Source organism: Psittacula echo, assembly GCF_963264785.1.
Source record: "Psittacula echo genome assembly, chromosome: Z".
Taxonomy (NCBI): Eukaryota; Metazoa; Chordata; class Aves; order Psittaciformes; family Psittacidae; genus Psittacula; species Psittacula echo.
This window is the reverse complement of record NC_137742.1, coordinates 41,366,013-41,387,000: the sequence shown is the minus strand read 5'-3', so window position 1 is coordinate 41,387,000 and position 20,988 is coordinate 41,366,013. Positions and strand designations below refer to the sequence as shown.

The following is a 20,988-nucleotide window of genomic DNA, read 5'->3' as shown; positions in this document are numbered from 1 at the left end:
CACTATTTTATAGCAATTTGAATAAGGAGAATGACTATCTTACTGTCTAAGATTTGCTGTAAGTAAGACTCACTAGACTGTGTAATTAAAACTGATTTTTTTTTTTAGCCAAAGCTCTCATAAACATCAGTGCAAATTGTACTTTTGTTGCAATCAAAGTTTAGTCTGTTTGTTTTATGGGCTTTTTCTGTGTGTCTGTGAAGTGATGTATGGGGAGTAGGTTTTAATTAGTTTGTATTTCTAAGTGCCTGTCAGTCCTCAATGTCCCATAATTCCTAGTATTTGACCTTCTATTGAATCAGTTAAGTCTTGTCCATGCTAACAGTTTAGTCTGAAATAGTCCGCACACTGTCTTTGTGTACTGTACTGGTTTCATGAATATAATGATTTTATTCTCTTATTTTCTTAACAGAATAACTAAAAAAAAAAATGTGGTCAGACTGTCCATCTGTAAATGCTGTTCTGTTTTCTGAGTACCTTGGCTAATTTCAGGCAAGCCTCCATCTTTCCAGAGAATTATAGGTCTCAAAAGTATGAAATTTCTTCAACATTCATGAAGACTGCTGTCTGAATGAAAAACTGAGCAAAGATACAGAAGTGATGGTCTTTAGGGAATATAGGATACAAATCTGTGGTGCGTCAGGTTTAGTGCTTACAGTGCTCACACAAAACTTTGTTTTGTCTTACCGAGTTTCAAAACAAATTATTTTGCCATTTTTAAAAAGGAACCAGGCAAAATATGACGATTTATCCCTGTTAAAGAATTTAATACAAAATTTAATACAAAATTTAATAAAGAATTTGCTGATATGATAGAGATGATTCTTGATTAAAGTTTCTGAAACTGCCAATGCTCTCACATGATATATTATTATTTAAAATGCATTTATTTTCATCCACTGTGCTATTAGCATGTCCCAAAAATAAATCAGGATTCTATGGTAACAGCTTGAGCTTGTTAAACCTCATCCTCATTAGCTGCAGGAGTTAGGCAGATCTTCAGGAGGAGGAGAAGTGGTTGCTCAGTGAGGAAAGCAGATTTCCTCCTTAGGAAGGCAGAGAACTAATTTCCATCTTGTTCTTTTTTCTGGAGCCTCTGAGATGACACTGGAGGAAGCCATAAAATCAGCATCTTCATTGATGGTCATTGACTAAGGGTTCCTCACAACTGAGACTATATGTGATGATTTTGCAACCCAAAAAAAGAAATCAAATTCTCCTAGGTATTAGCGTAAGCCAACAGTAATATGAATGTAAAAATACAGTCTTCTAGACCTCTTGAAAGAGACTCTAACTGTAAGGGGAAGTGGGATCTGCAACTGCATGTTCCTTTGACTTCTAATAATTCTTAAACTATTACCAAAATGAAAATAATGAATGGATACTATCCCATCATTCTCTTTAACCAGAATGGACTTTTGATGTCTGTATTTGAAAAAAAAAAGTTACTTTTCTAACTGGAAACTACTTTATCTAAATTTATGGAGATTGGGAGGTTCTTTCTCAGTTACAAGTGTTTACACTGTTCTTCAACACATGATGTGCTCTTCAAAATTTTGCTGGTTCAGTTCAACTTGAACTGAGTGACTCAGGGGTGCACGGGGGAAACCCAGAATCATCTTGTGAAATCCACCAAACCGTTCTTTCTTGTGCATTTTTCCCTAAAAGTGGAAAATTTTAGTTTTCCTGACCATTTAAAGACCATGTTATTTTATTTCAAATCCATAGTATAGAGACAAACATACGTCATCAACGTGTAAGTGTGTGGAATCAAAGTAGTCTATGTGAGTGAAAGATTTGAAAGACCATTTTAATTATGATTTCCCATAGGCATCTGGGGTCGTATGTTTAAGAGCGTGTGATGTACTTAGAAGTTATGTCTTTCAGCAGTCTCCACTACTGACTTCATGAGTCTGCCCTTTTGAAAAGCGCCCTCTATCATGTTTATGATGTTGTCTTACTTAAACTGGGTTCTAATCTGTCTGCTGAAGGCTTGATTGTACTCCTGTGACTGTTGGCAGTGAATCCCAAAGGGAGGGATAGCATGGATTTGAGCAATAATTTTTGTTCTGTATTAGTGACTTCGTAACTCACTTCCAAGTCATATCTGTCTCGCCACTCTCCCCCTCAGTATTTCCCAGGTACTGTCTTTGTACAGCTGTCTCTCTTTCTTCTCATTCATATTGATTATCACAAGATCATACTCCTATTTTATCTTTCTTTGGTTTCTGCACAAGTAACCTCTGCTTAATGAAGTTTGAATTCTCATCTCTATGGTGCTTTCCACTGATATAAAATCTCAAACCCCTCTTTACTTGCTCTTTTCCCGTATTACTCCCATTTGCTTCCACTCTGCCAGTGCTCACAAGCACTTACATTAATCAGATTTTAACATAAAAATTCTTCCTAGTCACAAATATATCTCCTTGTGAAACTCCTACTCACTGTCAGATTGTATCTAAAACTCACTTTGGCTATTTGGTGTATAGATAATTTTTATATTTTTTTCTTTTATATTTTTATAAATATACAGATGTATAGATATCCTTTTATTTGTATAAATGGTATGCAATTTGTCTGTTATTATTCCTCTTCTGATCTCTGTATGTAAGCAAGAGGCTCTTCAGATCAAAGCTGTCTCAGGTATCCAGTTAGCATTATTCATCCTATTACTGGGATCATTTTAATGACAAAATAACTTAACTATCTAATCACACTATCAACATTCTACTTTTATGGAAACACAGCAAACATTATGCTAAGAAGCATTTTCAAAAGATAAAATGATTAGGGCATGCACCTTTTGTTTTTCGTTGTTTATTTGCGTAAGATCTCTAGTTTAAAATAGCTTGTTGAAAAAAAGTCTGTCTCTAATGTTAGTCATAGACAGTTCAAAAAATATATATGCCTAAAGGTGATTGCAAAATAGAAAGAAATAAATTTCCCAGGATCAGATTCTCCCTTGCTGACATTCACTGTAGTCTCTTATATTTGCGCAAGATAAGCATGAGTCGGCACCTAAGAAAAGCTCTGCATTCACTTCCACTGATGACGATTTGTACTGTATTTTGTCCTGGAATATATAGCTTTAAAAGATTATGAATCAACACCCTGAAAACTCTAGATTACCCTCAGTGATCTTGTGCTGACCTGCTTATATTTACAGTGTTTTCATTTAAATTCCCTTTTTGGGACTGGATAGAACAGAGATAACTAAGTCTAAAGGGAGGCTCCACAGCTACAGCTGCACAGTCAAGATTGATTGTATTGGTAGAACCTTTGGAAGTGACAATTCCTGTATGCTTCACTGGTATACTGATACTCGGATGTAGGTGATTTTTCACCTCATAAATAAATAGTACAAAGTTAAATTCATGAATATAGCTGGATAACTGAATTCTAACTTTTTAGTTCTCACTCAAATAGGACTCCTGTTTGTCTGCTTAGTATGTAGGGGATTATGACTTATTTCTGCACTTCTCTGGTTTTAAAATCTTCTTTTTGATTTCTGTGTAGCTTGACAATACCTGGAGAATGTTTGGGTTTGCTGTTTGATCAAATTATCTCACAAAATCACATGTACTATAAATTACAATTAAACTATCTCCACGTACAATACTTACATTATTTTCATAACAGGATGTTGGGTAGTCTAGTGAAATAGGCTCTTTCAATTACATATTATTTCCCTTTTTACAGTCCTTTTTATGGCTATTAAAGTTTATTTCAAGAGACACAGTCTCTGGTGGGTTTTTTTCTGATTTCTAGTGTAAGGTTAACACTTGTGGATAACATTTATTTGTGCTGGTAATATAAATCAGATGTGAAGCACTGAAGAGAAAAAATATACGAAAAATAAGATTTTCTGCTTCCAACTCATTAACTGTCAGTGTGGAGCCTTATTCTGCATAATACTTAAATACATGATAAAAACAGAGTTTTGGTACTGGAATGGTGAGAAGTGGTAGTAGGAGCAGGATTATAAGAATTCCAATAATAGGTAATTTTTTGAAGTCTCAAGTTAATGATATTATAAATATGATGAATATCAGACAGCATTTTAAAGACAAACATTTGAGATTTGTGGTTATGAATAATGACTTTGAACTTTGTCAGTTCGTATTTTCAAAAGGCAAAGAAAAAGGGTGTAGGTTGTGGGGAGTGGTAGAATTCAGGCGTTTTGAGTGGCTCAAGTTAGCAGTACTTTGTCTTCCACCAAATATATTTTATACATGGGTAAGGCAACAGACAAAACTGAAGGTTTATTCTATATATTGTGGTTTGATGAAAATGAAAGAGCAAATTGCTCTGCTTTTGGTTCATGGCAATGATCACCAAGCATAAAGATCCCTGAATCAGTAAGGCATGTATTTTTTACTTTTGTATACTCCCATTTTCTGTTAGTGGACCCATTCCATTATGAAACAAAAAGACCTTGCCAGGCTGTTTTATGTCATGTTCTATGTTTCTGCAGCACACCTTCATTCTCCATGCTCACGTGCACACAAACACATAGTTTTCCTTTTTTATGAGGAGCATAAAAGTCTACTCCTTGGGTAGACTGGCACAAAATTCTTACATTACAAAATTCACTAGAATATAATGTGGATAATTCGTTTATGGGTAATTTGGGGTTAGTTTTTTTGTGAAAGACTGAATTACTGACTTTGTAAGGTAAATCATGCAGAAATTATGTCTCACAGTCCAACAGTTAGGTGATTCAACAACTGTTTTTTCTTTTTTTTTTTAATGCTACATTAAACAAAAGATAATTCATTACAGAACTGTTGCTCCACCACTAGCCTGGTGGAATTTCTCAGCAGAGGTGTTTGCAGATAGGGTCAATCCCTGTTTTCGTAGCTGTCTCCTTGCTGCAGTTGCAAAAGGAGGATTTTGCAAATGTATCTTTACCCATTTAATTCTTACCAGATAGTCTCCACACTGCAAAGCAGTCTTCCATACCACTTTCTAAAGGTTTGTTATTTTAACTGCAAGACTAATGTTCTGGATTGAAGACAAATACAAAATACCATGTTCCTGTTTGCTATTTGTCTCATGTAGCTTACCTGATTAATTGATGTTAAAGCAAGTGTATTGCAAATACTCATCCTTCAAGGCAAGTGGAAAGGGTAGTATATAACTTCAGTAGTGCCACTGGGAATATATTTGACCTCACACCTCCAATCCTGACATTGTTTAACCATATCCCACAACTAGTTAATTTCAATTATTTGTTCAGAGGAGACATTCATAATTGCCTGGTGTAAGCCTGCCTTTAGGATGTAAAGCAGAAAACAATGAAAATGCTACACTAGTGAATTAGAACAGCAGCACTTAAATGTATAAATTAAATGGGCCTCCTTTCACAGCTTTCTCTTTCTATTCTGAGAGGCCTCAGCCTGGTGACATCAAAGACAGGATTATGTGAAAAGATAAAAAACTTGATCTAATGTCCATGTTTGAAGTCATGAAAGTCCTCTTCTCTCCAAGCCAAAATAACCCTCCTTATAACACAATGAGCTAGGGTCCAGGTGCAGGAAGGGGGGAAGGTTTCAGCAAGGCACTAGGGATATCTCAGAGAAGCCAAAGAGCTGTACATTGAGCCATAACCTTCCCAAATGTGCTAATAGATTGTATGTAGGCTTTGGAAGCTTTGTCCTGTCAATTAATCTGTTAAGTCTTTCTTTTAATTGAAGAAGGCTCTTATGCATGTGACTGGATTGGCCTTTAATAAGAGTTTAACCTGTTTCACCTACTTGTAGGGAAATCTACGTCACTTTATATAAGGAAGAAACAGGGAATGCTGAAACACATTGGTATCTAAGAGTACACTGTGATCATATATTGTTGGCTGCTGTACATGTTACATTCCATTTCTGATGTATCGTGCCAATGATGTGTCTTGTAATCCAGCCTATGGATTACAAGAAGATTTAGAATGTAAGGCAAAATGATGAGCTTTTTATATTTCCAAATGTGTTCCTCTCTGTGAGGGAGTCTTCTTGCATTCAAATATTCTCTTGCATGATGAAATTATCTGCTCTGAGTCTCTAAAAATTGACAGAGACCAATGCAAATTTTCACCTTGTGATGATTTAGAACGTCAGGGCTTCATAAAGAAGACTCTTGTTTTAATGTGAGCATCTGCAAAACACATGCCCTTAAAAGTTCTTGCTCTTAAAACTGTGAAACAACTATCGTGGGCTTGTACAGTTTCTCAACAAGCCAAAGCAAGTGCTTCTGTCTGACTTAAAATGCATGCCAATTGCTGTAAGTATTTATAAACATCAGGTATTAGTGAGAATGTTTGCCATTTGTATAATCTATGATACTATATGATCCTCTCTTTGCCCTGCATTTTCAGCCTTTGATGCATATTCACTAACAGGAGAGATACAGAAGTACTAGTCTTTCATAACATAACTGTAGTCAATCAGATGCAACAACCAATGTGAAAAATAGGGTATTAATATACCATATGTCTGATGCTCCCCACAACCTCAATTCCAGCATTGGACAATTTGCAATAATTTTATCGTATTCAATTCTACTCCAGTGGTGGGAAAAGATTTCTCTGTCGTCTATTTACAGTAACTTTAAAATAATGTATCTATTACAATTATTACTGCTGGTTACCTTATGTACTTACTTCCAGACAAATACCTATGTTTTTATAAAAATATTAGAACAAATATCTTTCACTCAATTTGAATTATGATGACAAATTGAATGCTATTATTAAACAATCTGGTTTTATACTGGTTTTATATGTATGATCCATGTAGCTACATATTTTGATGGTTATAAAGTAGTCTAATTTCTGGCTATTATAGTTGTGCCCAGGTACATAATTTCTAACTGCCAATTCCCAAACTCCCTGCCTAGATATATCCATTACTTAAAAGGTCAGTACTCTTTTCATTTACTGAGCTTAAGTCATTAAATGCATCCTGCCCTTTTCTTTTGAAAAAGGTTTAGAATTGGATACTCTGTTGAATGAAAAGCTCTTTAGTTAGTGCAAGATTCATCAAAGAACCATCAGTAGCATCGTTGTTAAATTAGTCCCTGACAGACAGGGTGATTTTGAATGTTTCCTCATGTCGCAGGATGCACAAATTAGTGCTAATTCTATAGGCAGGTGGCATATTAATTGGATTTCACAGGATACATAAACCATTAGAATGTACTTTGCAATGCCTTACTACTGTGACATAATACTTACATCGTTAGACTTACAGATGGATATTTTCTTCCGGTCTAGATTTCAGGCAGCACAGTGATGCTGAAGTGATTGGATAAGTGCAAAGAAAGATTTTCATTACTTGGCTATGGAGGGAAGGCCCTCATAGAATATTTTCAAGATGTAAAAAGGGGAGCAACTCTAATCCTGCAAGAGGCCCTTGAGGCTTCTTTTAGTATTTGCAGCTCTGGGTGGTCCAGCTGAATCCTTTGTGGTCCCCCTAAGCATTTTGATGACAATGCAATTCATGGAAATTCTTGGGATGAGGGCCTGCTAGAATATTTAACAAGCTCTCAGCATCCTTTACTGCTTCTATGAAGCTTTTATGCCCCCATCTTCCTGTATTTTGTCTCTGCCAGATAGGGTAGCAGGAGAAATTTGGTAAGCAAAATAACTGAGAATAAAGAGAAAGTTACATAACCAAGAAGAACCAGGTAGTGTCCGTGCTAGAGCTGAAAGCATTTGCCTTATTGGTTAGGTGCAAAACAACATAAACCTGACATCCATTCGTCTATCCATACTCGGAGCTGGAAGCTGCCATCTGCCAGAAGCAGGACCTCAAGGCACAGTGGCGCAGTTCTTCCAAGAAGCTGAAGCTCTGTGGCCCTTGGAAAAGGGATAATGTTAATTAGAAACACAAAGCTCAAAGGGATGAGGAAACCTTATTAGGTAGCTTAGCTCAGTAAGAAAATTAAAATGTTTGACTCGGATAAGGCTCAAAGGAAAAAGGAAATTCAGGCTGTCCCTGAGGCAATGCTGGGACCCAAAGCTTTTTTTCATGAGAGTACCAGTGGATTTGAACTGCTTTCTTCTAAGTAAAACAGGTACCAGCAATTACCCCAAAGTTTTATGAACACAATATATTATTTTGTAAGCCTTTAGTTTTTTTCATCCATGCATTTCTGGGAACTGAATTAAAAGGAAACTACCAAAATGAAAGGCTCTTCCGATGAAGAAGACTAGCTTGCAAGTGAGAATCTAACCAATATTTGTGATTTTTAGATACAGCCTCTGACTCAACTACCAGCTGCCCAAGCAAAGTTAGGTGTTTTTTTCTGTTCTCCGCCTGTAAAATATAACAGTACTGCTTTTTTTTTTTTTCTTCTATGTCTATCTCCATTCAACACCTAGAATGGAAAAAAACTTGACCTTGACTGGAACCCCTGATTACCTAGCATGTAGACTGAAAACAAAAAAAAAAGAACACTTCTCATATGACTTGAAAGTTCCCAAGAAATTAAATGTTATGGCTTTGATTTTTTTTTCTTTACCTATTCCTTTGTTATGTTTGTTTTCCTTGACTGCATCATGTGACAGTAAACTATGCCATAATGCTGCAAACTAAACAGAAGGTGCATGACAAACCCAAGGCAAGGATTGTTGACACAAGGAAGGGAAAGTTCAGACTGGAAGAGTATGCGAAAGTCTTCCTGTTGTTCAGAAGAGTCAAATCCCAAGAGTTAAACCTTGGTAGAGGTTTGTAGAGCTACCCTCTACACCAAAATTTTTGTGCTAGAAACATAAGCCCTTAGCAGCCAGTAGTGCCCAATCTCTTCCTGCCTTCTCCTGCACAAACCCAAAAAAAGTTCCTCACTCCCCACTTCTAGGACTTCCAGAAAACTGTGGGTAGTTACAGGATGCCTCTGGTGGCAGCAAATCACTGCCACTAGTGTGGTCCCACTCATATTCATGGCCATTTAAATAGGGAGCAGTTCCAGGTGGCAATTTTAATTTTCAGCAAATCAAAGAAATGTGGTTTTGTTCAACAGCTTTCTGATTCCTGTCTGGAAGGAAGGTGTATTTGTAATGCTTCTCAGGCATTACAATGAAAACTAAATCCGTTGACAGCAGGCTTAACTTCCCTATAAAAATTCTTCTCACTGAAGAAATTGTGGAGTGTCAGTAGCTGAAAAAATGGTGTAACATCGTAACATCTGCTAAGCTAATATTTCTTCACAATCAGTGCAGAATTGATTACAAAATATCATACTCCAGAAGAACTTAAGAGGAATTCGTTGTCAAATTGGAAGAACGTGGGTTATAGTGTAGACGCTTCTCAGTTTGGTGCTGTGAAGATGGAGACATGATCAGAAACAAATAAAACTCATTGTAGTAAATAAAAAGTACTATGCAAGGAAGGAAGTGAAGGTGACAATAAGAGTACCATATGTATGCTAAAGGTAATAGGAATCTATGAGAACGTTAATTTTTTTTCTTGACCTTTATTCACATTTCTGCATATTCAATGAGTTTTGTACTCATTTGTTAGAAAAAGAAGTCCTATGAGTTGCTTGTTTCTGGCAAGCCTCCCCAGGTGCCTTTGTTAGAAGACCTAAAATGCATAAATTTATATGTCATGTTACTTAACTTCACATTATTTCAGTGTATAATCAGTGCTGGTGTGAGGTTCTAGTCCTCCTGTACTAACAATGATGATTTGCCAGGCACTCAGATACCAAACTCTTTACTGAAGCTCTGTTCAGTATTCAGTCTATTGCACTGCTTTTATTTTCACTAAAAATCAGTTACCAGAGGAAAGCAATAGGTTACTCTGTCATAGCTTGCATTTGATGTATAGAAGTTGCATACACCCCATTTTACTCTTGTATTTTTAATTATTTGTTTCACAATTTCTTGTCCTTCAAAATAAAGTCAGCCTAATAGGCTGATGTTTTTCCCATATATTTTCCCTTCATTTCTGTCTGGAGATTTGCAGATTAAATATGCTAATGACACAGATCCATTTCCAAAGCAGAGAATATATTTAAATGTAAAAGCTAGAGCAATATGCATTTTGACAGCAAATTTGAGCCCATGTTTTCAACCTGTTCATTTGTTTGTTTTCAACACTGGAATTTGTGAGCAAATTGGAACATTTGGAGTTTATTAAAAAAGCTTATAAACAGATTCAATTTTTTTTTGTAGTCCATGCAATATGGGCTTATACTTTTCTCCCAGGTCTTCACCCTTAAAACCAGATTTTTGTATGTGATTGAAAATGAGTATGAGTACCTCTCCCAGTATAGATTAAGCATCCATGTTAAATCTGGAGAAATATTGCAAGATTATGAGGTATATTGTGAGTGTCTAATGCATTAAAACTTTTCTTTTAAAGCTCTGTGATGCTCAGCATTAGAGTTGGGGGTTTTTTGCATGTGTCAGAACTTGATTATTTTCTCCTTCAAAAAGCAAACAGTTTCTTTTCACTGGTCCTGTAACCAGAGAAGGAGGTGCGGACAAAAATGCTGCACAAACACCTGTGCTGATGCCTAGAGCAGCATGGGTGCCTCAGACATGCATGGCATGGACATGGCCAGACCAGGACACGGATGTCTGGAGTTGCTTCTACATCTTTGAGAAGATTCAAATCTATACCTATACTCAGTCTATTCTGTTGTTTATGCTGGCATAATATAAAAAGCTGGAATATTCTGGAACTTCCTAATTGTTAAAATCTATTTCACCAGAAAATAATAAAATTCATGCAATCAGTGGTGCACTCTTCTTGGAAAGAATAACTTGTACATTTCTGGACCATTTGAAGTACTTTTCATATAGAATGTATACAGTTAGCCTTTGGTGACTGTATTCTTTGTAGCTGCATCTCTGCATGCATCCATGATTCTACTCTTATATGGCATACACTGAAATAACTTTAAAGAACTGCTTTTATTTAGGACACTTGGCTAGGACCATTCCACTCTTACATTAAGAACAATTGTCACAGGTCAGCGCAAATGTTCATCTAGCCCAGTGTCCTATCTCCATCAGAAAGAAAAACAATGGATGCTCTAGAAAGAAGAGAATAGGAAAAAGGTGTAATCATACTTTCAGAAATATATTACTAGCACAGCAAATCTGAGCAAGAGGTAGCAGCTTTTTACAGATCAACTCTCAGTGGATTTATCTTACATGAGTTTTCCAGCTGTTCTTCAAACCGATGTGCAATTTTAACACCCTCAGGATCCTGCAACAATGAATTGCAGTATTTAATTATATGTGAAGTATCCCCTCTTTCTGTTTGCTTTGAACCCTTTTGACTCCCAAGTCCTGGCATTAAGAGAAAAAATGAGCAAGCATGCCTTTGTCACCTTTTCCAGTCTCTCTCCAGGTCATTTTGTAAATTTGTGTTGTACATCCCTGTATAGACTTTCTTTCCATGCTGAAGGGTCTTAGACTACTGAATGGCTACTTTTAAAGAAGAGGTACCTTTGACTATCCAATCTGATTCTCTATGTATTGTACCAGTTTTAATATTTTTTTTCAGGTGTTAGGCACTTTCCAAACTTATTGGTGCATTCCAGTTTACTTAGGATTTAAACAGGGACATGGTATTTTCTGTCATGTTCTCTGCTCCTTTCCTAGTAATTTCGCTTTTTTTTCCCCCACAGCTAATGACTATTAAGCCAACATTTTCATAAAGCTATCTACTATAACTCCATGAGAATCCTAATTTCAGTATCTATTGTTATATATATATATAACAATATATATAGCTTTATATATATATAACAATATACATATAGTTATGCTGATTCTGCATAAAATCAGGATTATTTTCCCCATGCATATCAGTTTGCATATGTCAACAAGGAATTTCATTTTCCATTTTATTATCCTGTAACTCAGTGTAGATGTCTTTCAGCAACTCCCAATTTACCAGCTATTCATTTTTATCAGTCTGAATGACTCTCCACAACTCACCTTCTACACACCATGATTATGAATTTCTGGGACACTCAACACCAGTTCATGTGGTACTCTGCTGTGGAATTTTGCTGCTTGTTCCTATCCTTCTTTCTCTCTCTTCATCATTGTGTGTTTTCCAGTGGCTGTAGGACAACACCTAGGCCCTGTGGCATATTTGACACTTCATGAAGCTTACATTTGTTCTTGCAATGTAATAGCAGAATTTCAGCAAAAAGCATCAACTCTTCTCCATGTGCTATTTTGCAGCTGATCAGTTTTGGCACATCGATATGAATTTGAATCCTTTTGAGCTGAAAGGATCTTGAACTTAGATTTCCTTCAGATGTTCTGAGAAGAGTGCTCTAACCATTACACTTTCCTGCACTCACAGTGCCAGTGACCACACTATATGAACATTGATTCTTTGGACAAATTGGAACATACTTATATATTTCCAGGATAGAGGTCCGTCGGCAGTAAGTTTTGTAACTTAGTATGCAGTCTGCTAAAATTGTACCTGGTTTATCTAACTAAAGCTGGTTAATCTAACCATATGTTCAGCAGAACTCCAAAAGCAGAGGTAGAACTTTACTTTTTGAAACTAGGACTATTGCAGATTTCAAGCACTTACAGGGATAACTATATCTTAGAATAGGCTTTATGGGAAATTATTTAAAATAGTGTCTTAACAATAAAAATGAAAATCTGATCGTACAAGCAGCAGCAGCAAAATTCAAAGCAGATTTGTCATATCAATTTGTGGATGGAGAGACTTCAGGACTGAATCAATGGAGCCCGGAATTTCAATTATAACACTGGTAGGTACACTGTAGCATTCTGAGATCAGAATATATCCACAGAAGCACTGCTATCATATTTCAGGCCATGCAATCGTAGAATCAATGAGGTTGGAAAAGACTTTTAAGATCATCAAGTCCAACCATTACCTCACCACTGCCAAGACCACCTCTAAACCATATCACTAAGGGCCTCATCTACATGGGTTTTGAACACTCTCAGGAATCGTGATTCCACCACTCCCCTGAGCAGCCTGTTCCAATGCCTGATCACCCTCTCAGTGAAGAAATCTTTCCTAATATCCAATCTAAACCCCCCCTGGTGCAGCTTGAGGCTGTTACCTCCTGTTCTATTGTTTATTTCTTGGAAGAAGAGACTCACATCACCGCCCTCCACCCCCCCACCTCCCCCAACCTTCTTTCATGTAGCTCTATAGAGAAATAAGGTTCCCCCTGAGTCTCCTTTTCTCCAGACTAAACCACCCCTCAGCCGTTCTTTCAGCTGTTCCTCACAGAACTTATTCTCCAGACCCTTAACCAGCTTTGTTGCTCTTCTCTGGACCTGCTGCAGTTCTTCAACGCCTCTCTTGTAGTGAGGGCCTGGAATTGAACACAGTATTCAAGGTGCAGCCTCGCCAGTGCCCATTACAGGGGGGTGATCACTGCCCTGGCCCTGCTGGCCACCCCTGTTGCTGATACAGGCCAGGATGCCATTGGCCTTCTTGGCTGCTTGGGCACAAAGTGGCTCACGCTCAGCTCCATCAATAAGCACCCACAGGTCCTTTTCCATTGACCAGCTTTCCAGCCACTCTTCCCCAGGCCTGTAGCATTGCACGGTGTTCTTGTGACCCAAACGCAGAACCTGGCACTTTGGCTTGTTGAACCTCATACCACTGGCCACAGCCCATTGATCCAGCCTGTAAAACGTGTTAACTTGAGAATTCTTACTACACTGCTTTCCTTTCTTGGCTTACACGCCCTATGGACTCATAATACACAAAACAATGCCTTGGTTAGGAATAGTTAGGTAGAAATAGGTAGAAATACTAATCACTACATTAAGCTAGTCACAGTAAATCAGAAGCATACTGGGGTGGGATCAGTGTCTTTTTTTAGACCTCCATTCTTCTATCACTAATTTTACTTCCCTACCTTTGGCAGTCAGATGATATGAAGATTAAGTTTCCTTGTCCTGCTTGCATGTGTATCTTCTGTTTTTAACCATCCTGCCTGCACTCCCTCAGTAAAGGCTCAGCTGCATTTTCTGTGCAGAACATGTATATAATCTGAAGGCAAGCAGTTTCTGCATGAAATGTGCTGGTATAGTCAACAGACAAACTTGTAGTTGACACAAGACTGTCTTCCTGCTTGATTTATCAAGTGAAAAATCTTACCCTTCACTGATTTACACTGGCTTCTCTGCTTGGAGGAAAGGGTACTATTTCGTTCCTCTACATCTTTTACCATCATCTGTTTTTTAAAGCAGCATTGGGATTTTTTTCATCTATTTGTTGTTGATGAAAAAGATAGCGTGATGTTTCCAAGGCTATGTTTACAGATGAAGTCCTTAAAAAGAAGAGAAAAATGCATGAAGGAGTTAGGAAATAGTTCTCAATTAGTTAATTTCTCCCTTCCTTCAGGCCGTCTGAATTCACCAGGTTCTAACCCTCTGTAATTTTCACTGTACGAGCTACGAAACAAAAGCAGCGTCTGTTGATCATACAACGTGTAGGCAACTGCTTTTGGAGTTACACTAATCCCTCTGGGCGGGTGACCCGCTGCCTAACCCCCTCTCCCCTGAGCTGTCGCTGGTGAAACCAACCTGCTGAGAACCGCCCGCGTCACCCAGCAAACCGCGGTCCCGGCGATCGTCCTCCTCGGGTGCAGGCAGGCACCTTCTTCCTTCGCGACACCCTCCTGCTCCGCAGCCGGGCTCTGTCGCTATACCTGCCCGGAGAACCTCTGAGCCGACACCCTGCTGCGGCGCTCAGCGCCGGGCTTCCCGAGAGGTTCCCTCACACCCCACAGAGCTTCCCCGAGAGGGAGCCTTTAAACCTGTCCAGAATCCTCTGAATAAGTCCCAGGATGATCACCTTTTCTGCTGCTCCGGGTTTCCCATTCTTCTTGCCCCTCAGACGGACGTGAAGGAAAAACTCAGCCTCCCTAAGTTACCACACCGAGCTGTTATAGGGAACTAGCGCTATTCGCGATTTTTCTGTGGGGCTGCTTTCTTTATAAGCAACTAGATTTTAGCAGCAGAAATATCGGCTTGGGTCCCTGCCTAAAAAGCGGAGTGAAGAAAGTGTGAAGCACTTTTTATTTTTTTTTTTTATTTCTCTATATTTTTTTAATAATAATTTCTTTTGGGTATCTGCTTACTGGTCGGTGTATCTGACTGCAAAACATTTGAGGCAATTCCCCCTCCAGACCGATTTCCAAACTGTGATATCGATCCGTGCCTCATTAGCATAACATTATTAGTTGTTTTTTTTTTCTGCGCTAAGAATGTTACAATTTTCGAAATTAAGGTGTAACCCCCGTATATAGCGAAGGGAACAACTGGAAAAATCAACAGTTCCAACTGAATTTCAAGTGGTCGAACAGATCCCACTATTGTGCGTGGGGAGAACTTTGGACAGCCGGAACTCGAAGCCGGGCAGGTTCACCTTCCCCAGGAATAGTTTCTGCGTCTGGAGGTCCATCTAAGGACCAGCCTGGCAGAGGGTAGCCTTCCCCGCGGACTGGGACTGCGACTTGGTCCCTGGGAACACGGCAGGTAAATCCCAGACAGCGGCTGCGATCCAGCACTCACTGAAACCAGTGTCAAAACTCCAGCTGCCTTCAGTGGGATGAGGATCCGAGCCGGTGCCCGCTTAGCAGACCCGGACGCCGGCTCTTCGCCCTTGAGCTGCAGGCATCGGCGAGTCAAAGTGTCTCTGCAGCAGGCGATTTACCTGTGAGAGGATTCTATTGCCTTTCCTCTGCTTGCTTTGCTGCAAAGAAAACTTTTGGGTATTTTTGTCAGACTAGGGGGAGGGAGGGAGTGCGAACTTACGCTGTACGAGCACGCGTTTCTAAACCCGTGTGAAAGGCGAGTATTTTAAACAGCAGTACCAACAGAAGCAAATGAATAGATGGGCTTTAATGAGCATTGGTGTACAGCAGGGCAGACAGGGTACGGCAGCAATCAGCCACAAACCATCCGGGACTCATCAGCCAGCGCGTCGCTCTCTGACTTTTGATCCCTCTACTTTACACAGACCTCTCGTCTGTCGGAAGGTTGTTTTCAGTAAAGTGCTTTCTCCCGAATGTTTGCTTTTAATAGTTTTTTCTGTCGGCTTTCCCCCACTCCCCCACCCTTATCCCCAGCAGGTTTTAGTGTTCGCACTCACGTGGAAAAAAACGCCAAGCAACACATACAAAATAGCGGTAGCGGTGAGCGGTCAAAGGTGATGTGAAAAGCAGTCTACGAATCGCTGGTTTGGTTTTTGTTTTAATGAGAAACTACAGAATTCAGACGCTCATTCACAGCTTGAGAGGCCAGGTCACACTTCAGTCCCTCCTCAGGTATTTCCCTCCGATGTGAAATATTGGGATGGACTGTAAAAGTGTGAGGAGGAAGGTCAAGTGATCGTCAGTTAAAGGAGCCCTCCGCCATCAGTGCCGTTTTCATTTAAATTCCCACTAATTAATCGAGCTATTTAAAGCTTACTCTTTAAAGAGCGAGCATTACGCGTCCTGAGCCCCCGCAGCTAGCAAGGGTCCAACGTAACCGCTTTGCCCACCTCTTTCGTAGCAAGATCTACAGGACAGCGAGGCAAAGGTTTCCGGTCCTTCGGTGGAGAGGGTGAAGCGGAGTTCTGTGGCGGCTTTGCCCTTTTGATTCCCCCAGCCGCCGGAGGACTGCAGCCCTGCAGTGGGACTGTCCCACTGGGCCCCGTGTTCCGCGGGACCTTCTGGACGACCTCCCCAGCAACGAGGCTCGGCGGGGAGCCCGGGCTGCGCTGCCGCCCTGTGCCGCAGGCTGTCGGTATGGCTGGGAGACCTTCCCTCCCGGGCCTTTCTTCCAAGCCAGCCACTTTGGCCCCAGCTGTGAATTTTCACATCACCGCCTCTCCGCCACTAGCGACAAACGACGACAAAAGCTCTTACCTGCTACCTGGCTCTCAAATAATCTGATTGTACACAATATAAACACAGACACCAGAGGGGTATAGTCATGAGATCGATCGGGTTTTCGTGTCGCAAGCATGCCACAAATATCGGCATTCTCCCTTCAGGAGCCTCTCTCCCCCTACCCCCCTCCCCTTAGGAGTGCACCAGGACGGAGTGGAGGGAGCCCTTGCCCTCGGGGGTGTTACTCGCGGTTTGTCCTAGCAGCGAAGCGGCAGACGGAGAGGCAGTGGGGCAGATCTGCGAGGCAGCGACCGTCAGAGCAGGGATGGCCGAGGCAGCGGTCATCGCCGGCGCCGGTTTGATGGGCACCGGGACGGCGGGCATGGTCTGTGCCGGCGGGTGGCAGAGCGCCTTCACGGGCACACCGAAAGGTCCGTAGTCTGCAGACACGGGCACGCCGGCCACGGAGTCCATCACCCCCACGTGCGGCCACACAGAGCTCACCACGCTGCTGAGCTGGCCTGGCACCGGGTAGCCCAGATGGTGCATCACCGAGGCCAGGGGCAACCCGCCGGCCTGCAGCACGCCCTTGTAATCTCTGCCGATGATGTTCTCGATGGCGAAGGGATGCTTGAAGCCGGAGGGCTGGCTGCTCCCGTAGGGCGAGAACTGCGGCAGTCTCCCTACGGATGCGGCGGCCGCGGCGGCAGCCACAGCGGCCTCGGAGCCCACCAGCCCCGGCACCTTGCCCGAAAGAGGCGGTGGCGGCGGCTGCGGGTGCGAGTGGAAGTAGTGCACCATGTGCGGGGCTGGCGCCGGGGTCTTGCCGGGGCCGCCGCCCCCAGCCCCGCCGCCCGCCCCGCCGCCGCCGGGCAGATGATGGTCGGGGCGCAGGACCTTGAAGCGCTTGCGGCGTCGGAGGAAGCTGCCGTTTTCAAACATGTCCCCGCAGTCGGGGTGCAGCGCCCAGAAGCTGCCCTTGCCCGGCTGGTCGGGGCGGCGCGGGATCTTGATGAAGCAGTCATTGAAGGAGAGGTTGTGGCGGAGGGAGTTCTGCCAGCGCTGCGTGTGTTCCCGATAGTAGGGGAACCGCTCCATGATGAACTTGTAGATGTCGCTCAGGGGCAGCATCTTCTCGGGCGAGTGCTGGATGGCCATGGCCGTCAGGGAGATGTAGGAATAGGGAGGCTTCTGGTCGCTGTACGAGCTCTTCCCCGGCCTGGGCATCGCCGCCCCGCCGCAGCTTTCCCGTGGCCGCACGGTGTCGGGTTGGCACTGCCCTGCCCCGCGGCCGCGCCTCTACATCGTGGGCTCTACCAGCCCGGCTCACTCGAGCCCGCGGCGCTGTCCGCCGGCGGGCTGTGCTCACGGCTCCTCCGGACAGCCTCGCCCAGCGGGAAGCGCTCTCCACGCCGCCCTGCCGCTCCCCGGAGGCACAGCTGCCGCCCGGGTAACGGGACAGTGGAGGGCGAGGGGCAAAGGCGGGTCGCGGACCGCTTTGGTGTCCTCGCTTGCCGCCGGAGGCCGCCGAGTCTCCCGTGCTTCCCCGCCGCCTCCCGGCGCGCTCTGCTGGAATTGGTGCTCCGCACGCACCGAAGGCGCTGGGCATGGAGTTACCCCGCACCGCTCTCTGCGGGGACGGGGAGGAAGGAAATAAAGACGTCCCTTTCACCGCTCAGTCCAGCGTCCCCCCTTAAAAGTTTGCAGAGGAGGCGAGGGCCGGAGCCGGCGATGAGAGGAGGAGGCGAGCGGGGCAGCCGCCGCGGCGGCTGTGGCGGGGCTGCGCGCTCGGGCCCGGTTTTGTAATGGTGCCCGAGTGGGGAGACCCCCGCAGCTCCTACTCTCTCGCTATCACATGACAGCATCGCGGGCACTTGGCGTGTCGTGGAAAAGGAGCGAGGAGCGGCTCCCGGCTCCCCTGTCGCTCACACCTCCTCATCAGGGCGAGGTGGGGCCGGGGGGGTGAGGAAACGGCGTGTGGGAACGGGATCCGCTTTCAAAACACAGGGCAGGGACAGCAGCCGCAGCAGGGAAGCTCCCCCCGCCCATCTCCCAGCGCCCGCATCCACTTTGCTCCTTCTTGCCCCCTCGCTCCCGCTCAGCCCTGCTCCGAGCGGCGAAGGTCTCCCGCGGGTACCCACCGCGGGAGGTGGAGAACGGGCGAAATCTTTCTCTGTTCCAGGGGCTAGCCGTGCCAAGCGTACCCTGGGAAACGGGCGTCAGGCTAACTCCGGGAACCAGCGAGCGAGAAACAGGGGCCCTTTGAAGTAATTTCTTAATATCCTTTGTATTTCTTTCATTGAGTTTAAAAAGCCACTCGAAACCTAGACCAGAACCGAGAGAGGTGAAAAAAAAAAAGTAAAAATCATTACGGTCAACTCCTGTTACAGGCCGCGATGTGGCTAGTATTAAAACAAGGAAAGAACCAGCCAGAGCATCCTCAGTGAGCTTCGAGACGAGCTACTTAGCGCCAGTGTTGATTTAGACCGGCTCATTAGTAGGAGTCAATGAACAGTGCAGCAATGCACATTTATCCTTCAAGCGCCCTGTGCTGCAGCGGGCAGGCTGTGGATTTGAAGCCTGCTCTCTCTGCTGCAGCCAGAGCTGGGACCAGAAATCCTGCTCAACGCCAGCACTGGCCAGAACTCAGTTAGCCAGCTGCTGCTGTAGAGGTGTCGGCCTTAAAATGATTAGTACGGCTTTCACTGCCTAAATAAATAAGTCGAAAGAACTCAGTACTGCTAAAAGAGAAGCAAAAAAGGAAAATAAGGATAAGCGCTCCTTTCAGCCCAGTCTCCTCGCTGGTGCCGGCCTCTACGCTCCCGCCGTCGGAGGGTGATGGGAGCATCAAAACTGGCTGTCTCTCTGCGAGTCGGGCACTGCAGGTGGAAGTGGCGAACAGGAGGGGGAACTCCCTCCCCCCAAAAAAACCCCAAATCCCCAGCCTTTGAAGTGGCTACCTGTAATCTCAGCTAAGAGGGTGAAGCAAAAGGCTAATTTGAATCCCTTCCTTAAGCGCCTTGTATTTAATACTCATATACTTGACCAAGGTCAGTCAAGTGAAGAGCATAATCAGACCTAAAGAAACAGAATAAGTAACCAAAATTCTGGAAAGCCAAGTCTGCGGGGAGGCGTGTACTTTAAAGTTTCGAGCGATTTCCCAAAACATTCATTTTGCCTCTGAGAAACTAGGAGAAACTTACGGGGTAGGCAATATTTACATCGTAAGTCCTGGGGAACTTTTCCCCTTCTAATCGGCAAGGCAAGAGCCAACATTCGGGAATCTTTACTGGTGTGATTGTGCATTTTCCCCCAAATCCTTTTTACTCGTGTTTTACTGATTAGTCCAGCCCTAACCTGTTAAAAGCCCTGCTTCTACCCTCAGCCTCTGCGCCCTGGGTCTGAAACTCAGTGCCTGCCTCGCTTCAGCAGTTAGTAACTCGGCATTTCGCCCTGCACTCAGGTATGTGGGTTCAGCCTGGCCGTTTGACAGATTAACCCTCTTCATCTCCGCTGCAGCCGGATTGTATTTTTCTGGGAAGAAGCGACCCAGCCCGAGAATCCGGTGAGACCCGAAATACGATGTTTCCATTTGTTCTCCTCTAACTCCTTCTCCCAAAGCGGCCGCTCCCCTGGGAAGCGGCAACCGGCGGTTTCTCGGGAGGACGCGGAGAGGCTCGGAGTGGAGCCCGGGCAAGAGTTGGGTACCGTCCTTCAGCGGGCACCCCTGCGGGGAACCCGGGCTGCGGTACTGCTAGTCTCTTCCCCTGCACTCCCATCGGCCTCCAAGATGGGCTGTGCTAGGCAAGGAGGTGTCTGGGCAAGCCGCGGTTAACGGGAGCCCTGCCCAAGGGACCGTTCCGTACTGGCGTGCGCTGACTGTTCGAGTCTGCTCGAGTGCGCGTTTATTGGGCAGCATCACTGCAGGGCTGCGGTCCATCCTGGTGTTTGCGAAAGCGAGACCCGTTTCTTGAAGTATCTGACGCAATTACTGAGAGGAAAAGGCCTCAGGTGATCGCCCAGGACACGCTCTGCTTTCAGGGGGTAACGATTTACAAATTATAAGCAGCTATCAGCCATCCTAGGTTACTCCAGTGACGGCGTTATCCCTCCTAAAGTGGCAACACAGTTTTTCAGGGTTTTGTC

The 20,988-nt window shown here is 43.4% G+C and overlaps 1 protein-coding gene across 1 annotated transcript; it reads right to left on the bottom strand.

Annotated features, from left to right (window-relative positions):
- Positions 1-17,034: 17,034 nt before the first annotated feature.
- On the bottom strand, positions 17,035-18,069 carry FOXB2 (forkhead box B2; the record flags this gene model as incomplete). The annotated part of the gene is made up of 1 exon (XM_080637237.1): positions 17,035-18,069. The coding sequence occupies one exon, from the start codon at positions 18,067-18,069 to the stop codon at positions 17,035-17,037; it is 1,035 nt and encodes a 344-aa protein (XP_080493363.1).
- Between the last annotated feature and the right edge of the window lie 2,919 nt (positions 18,070-20,988).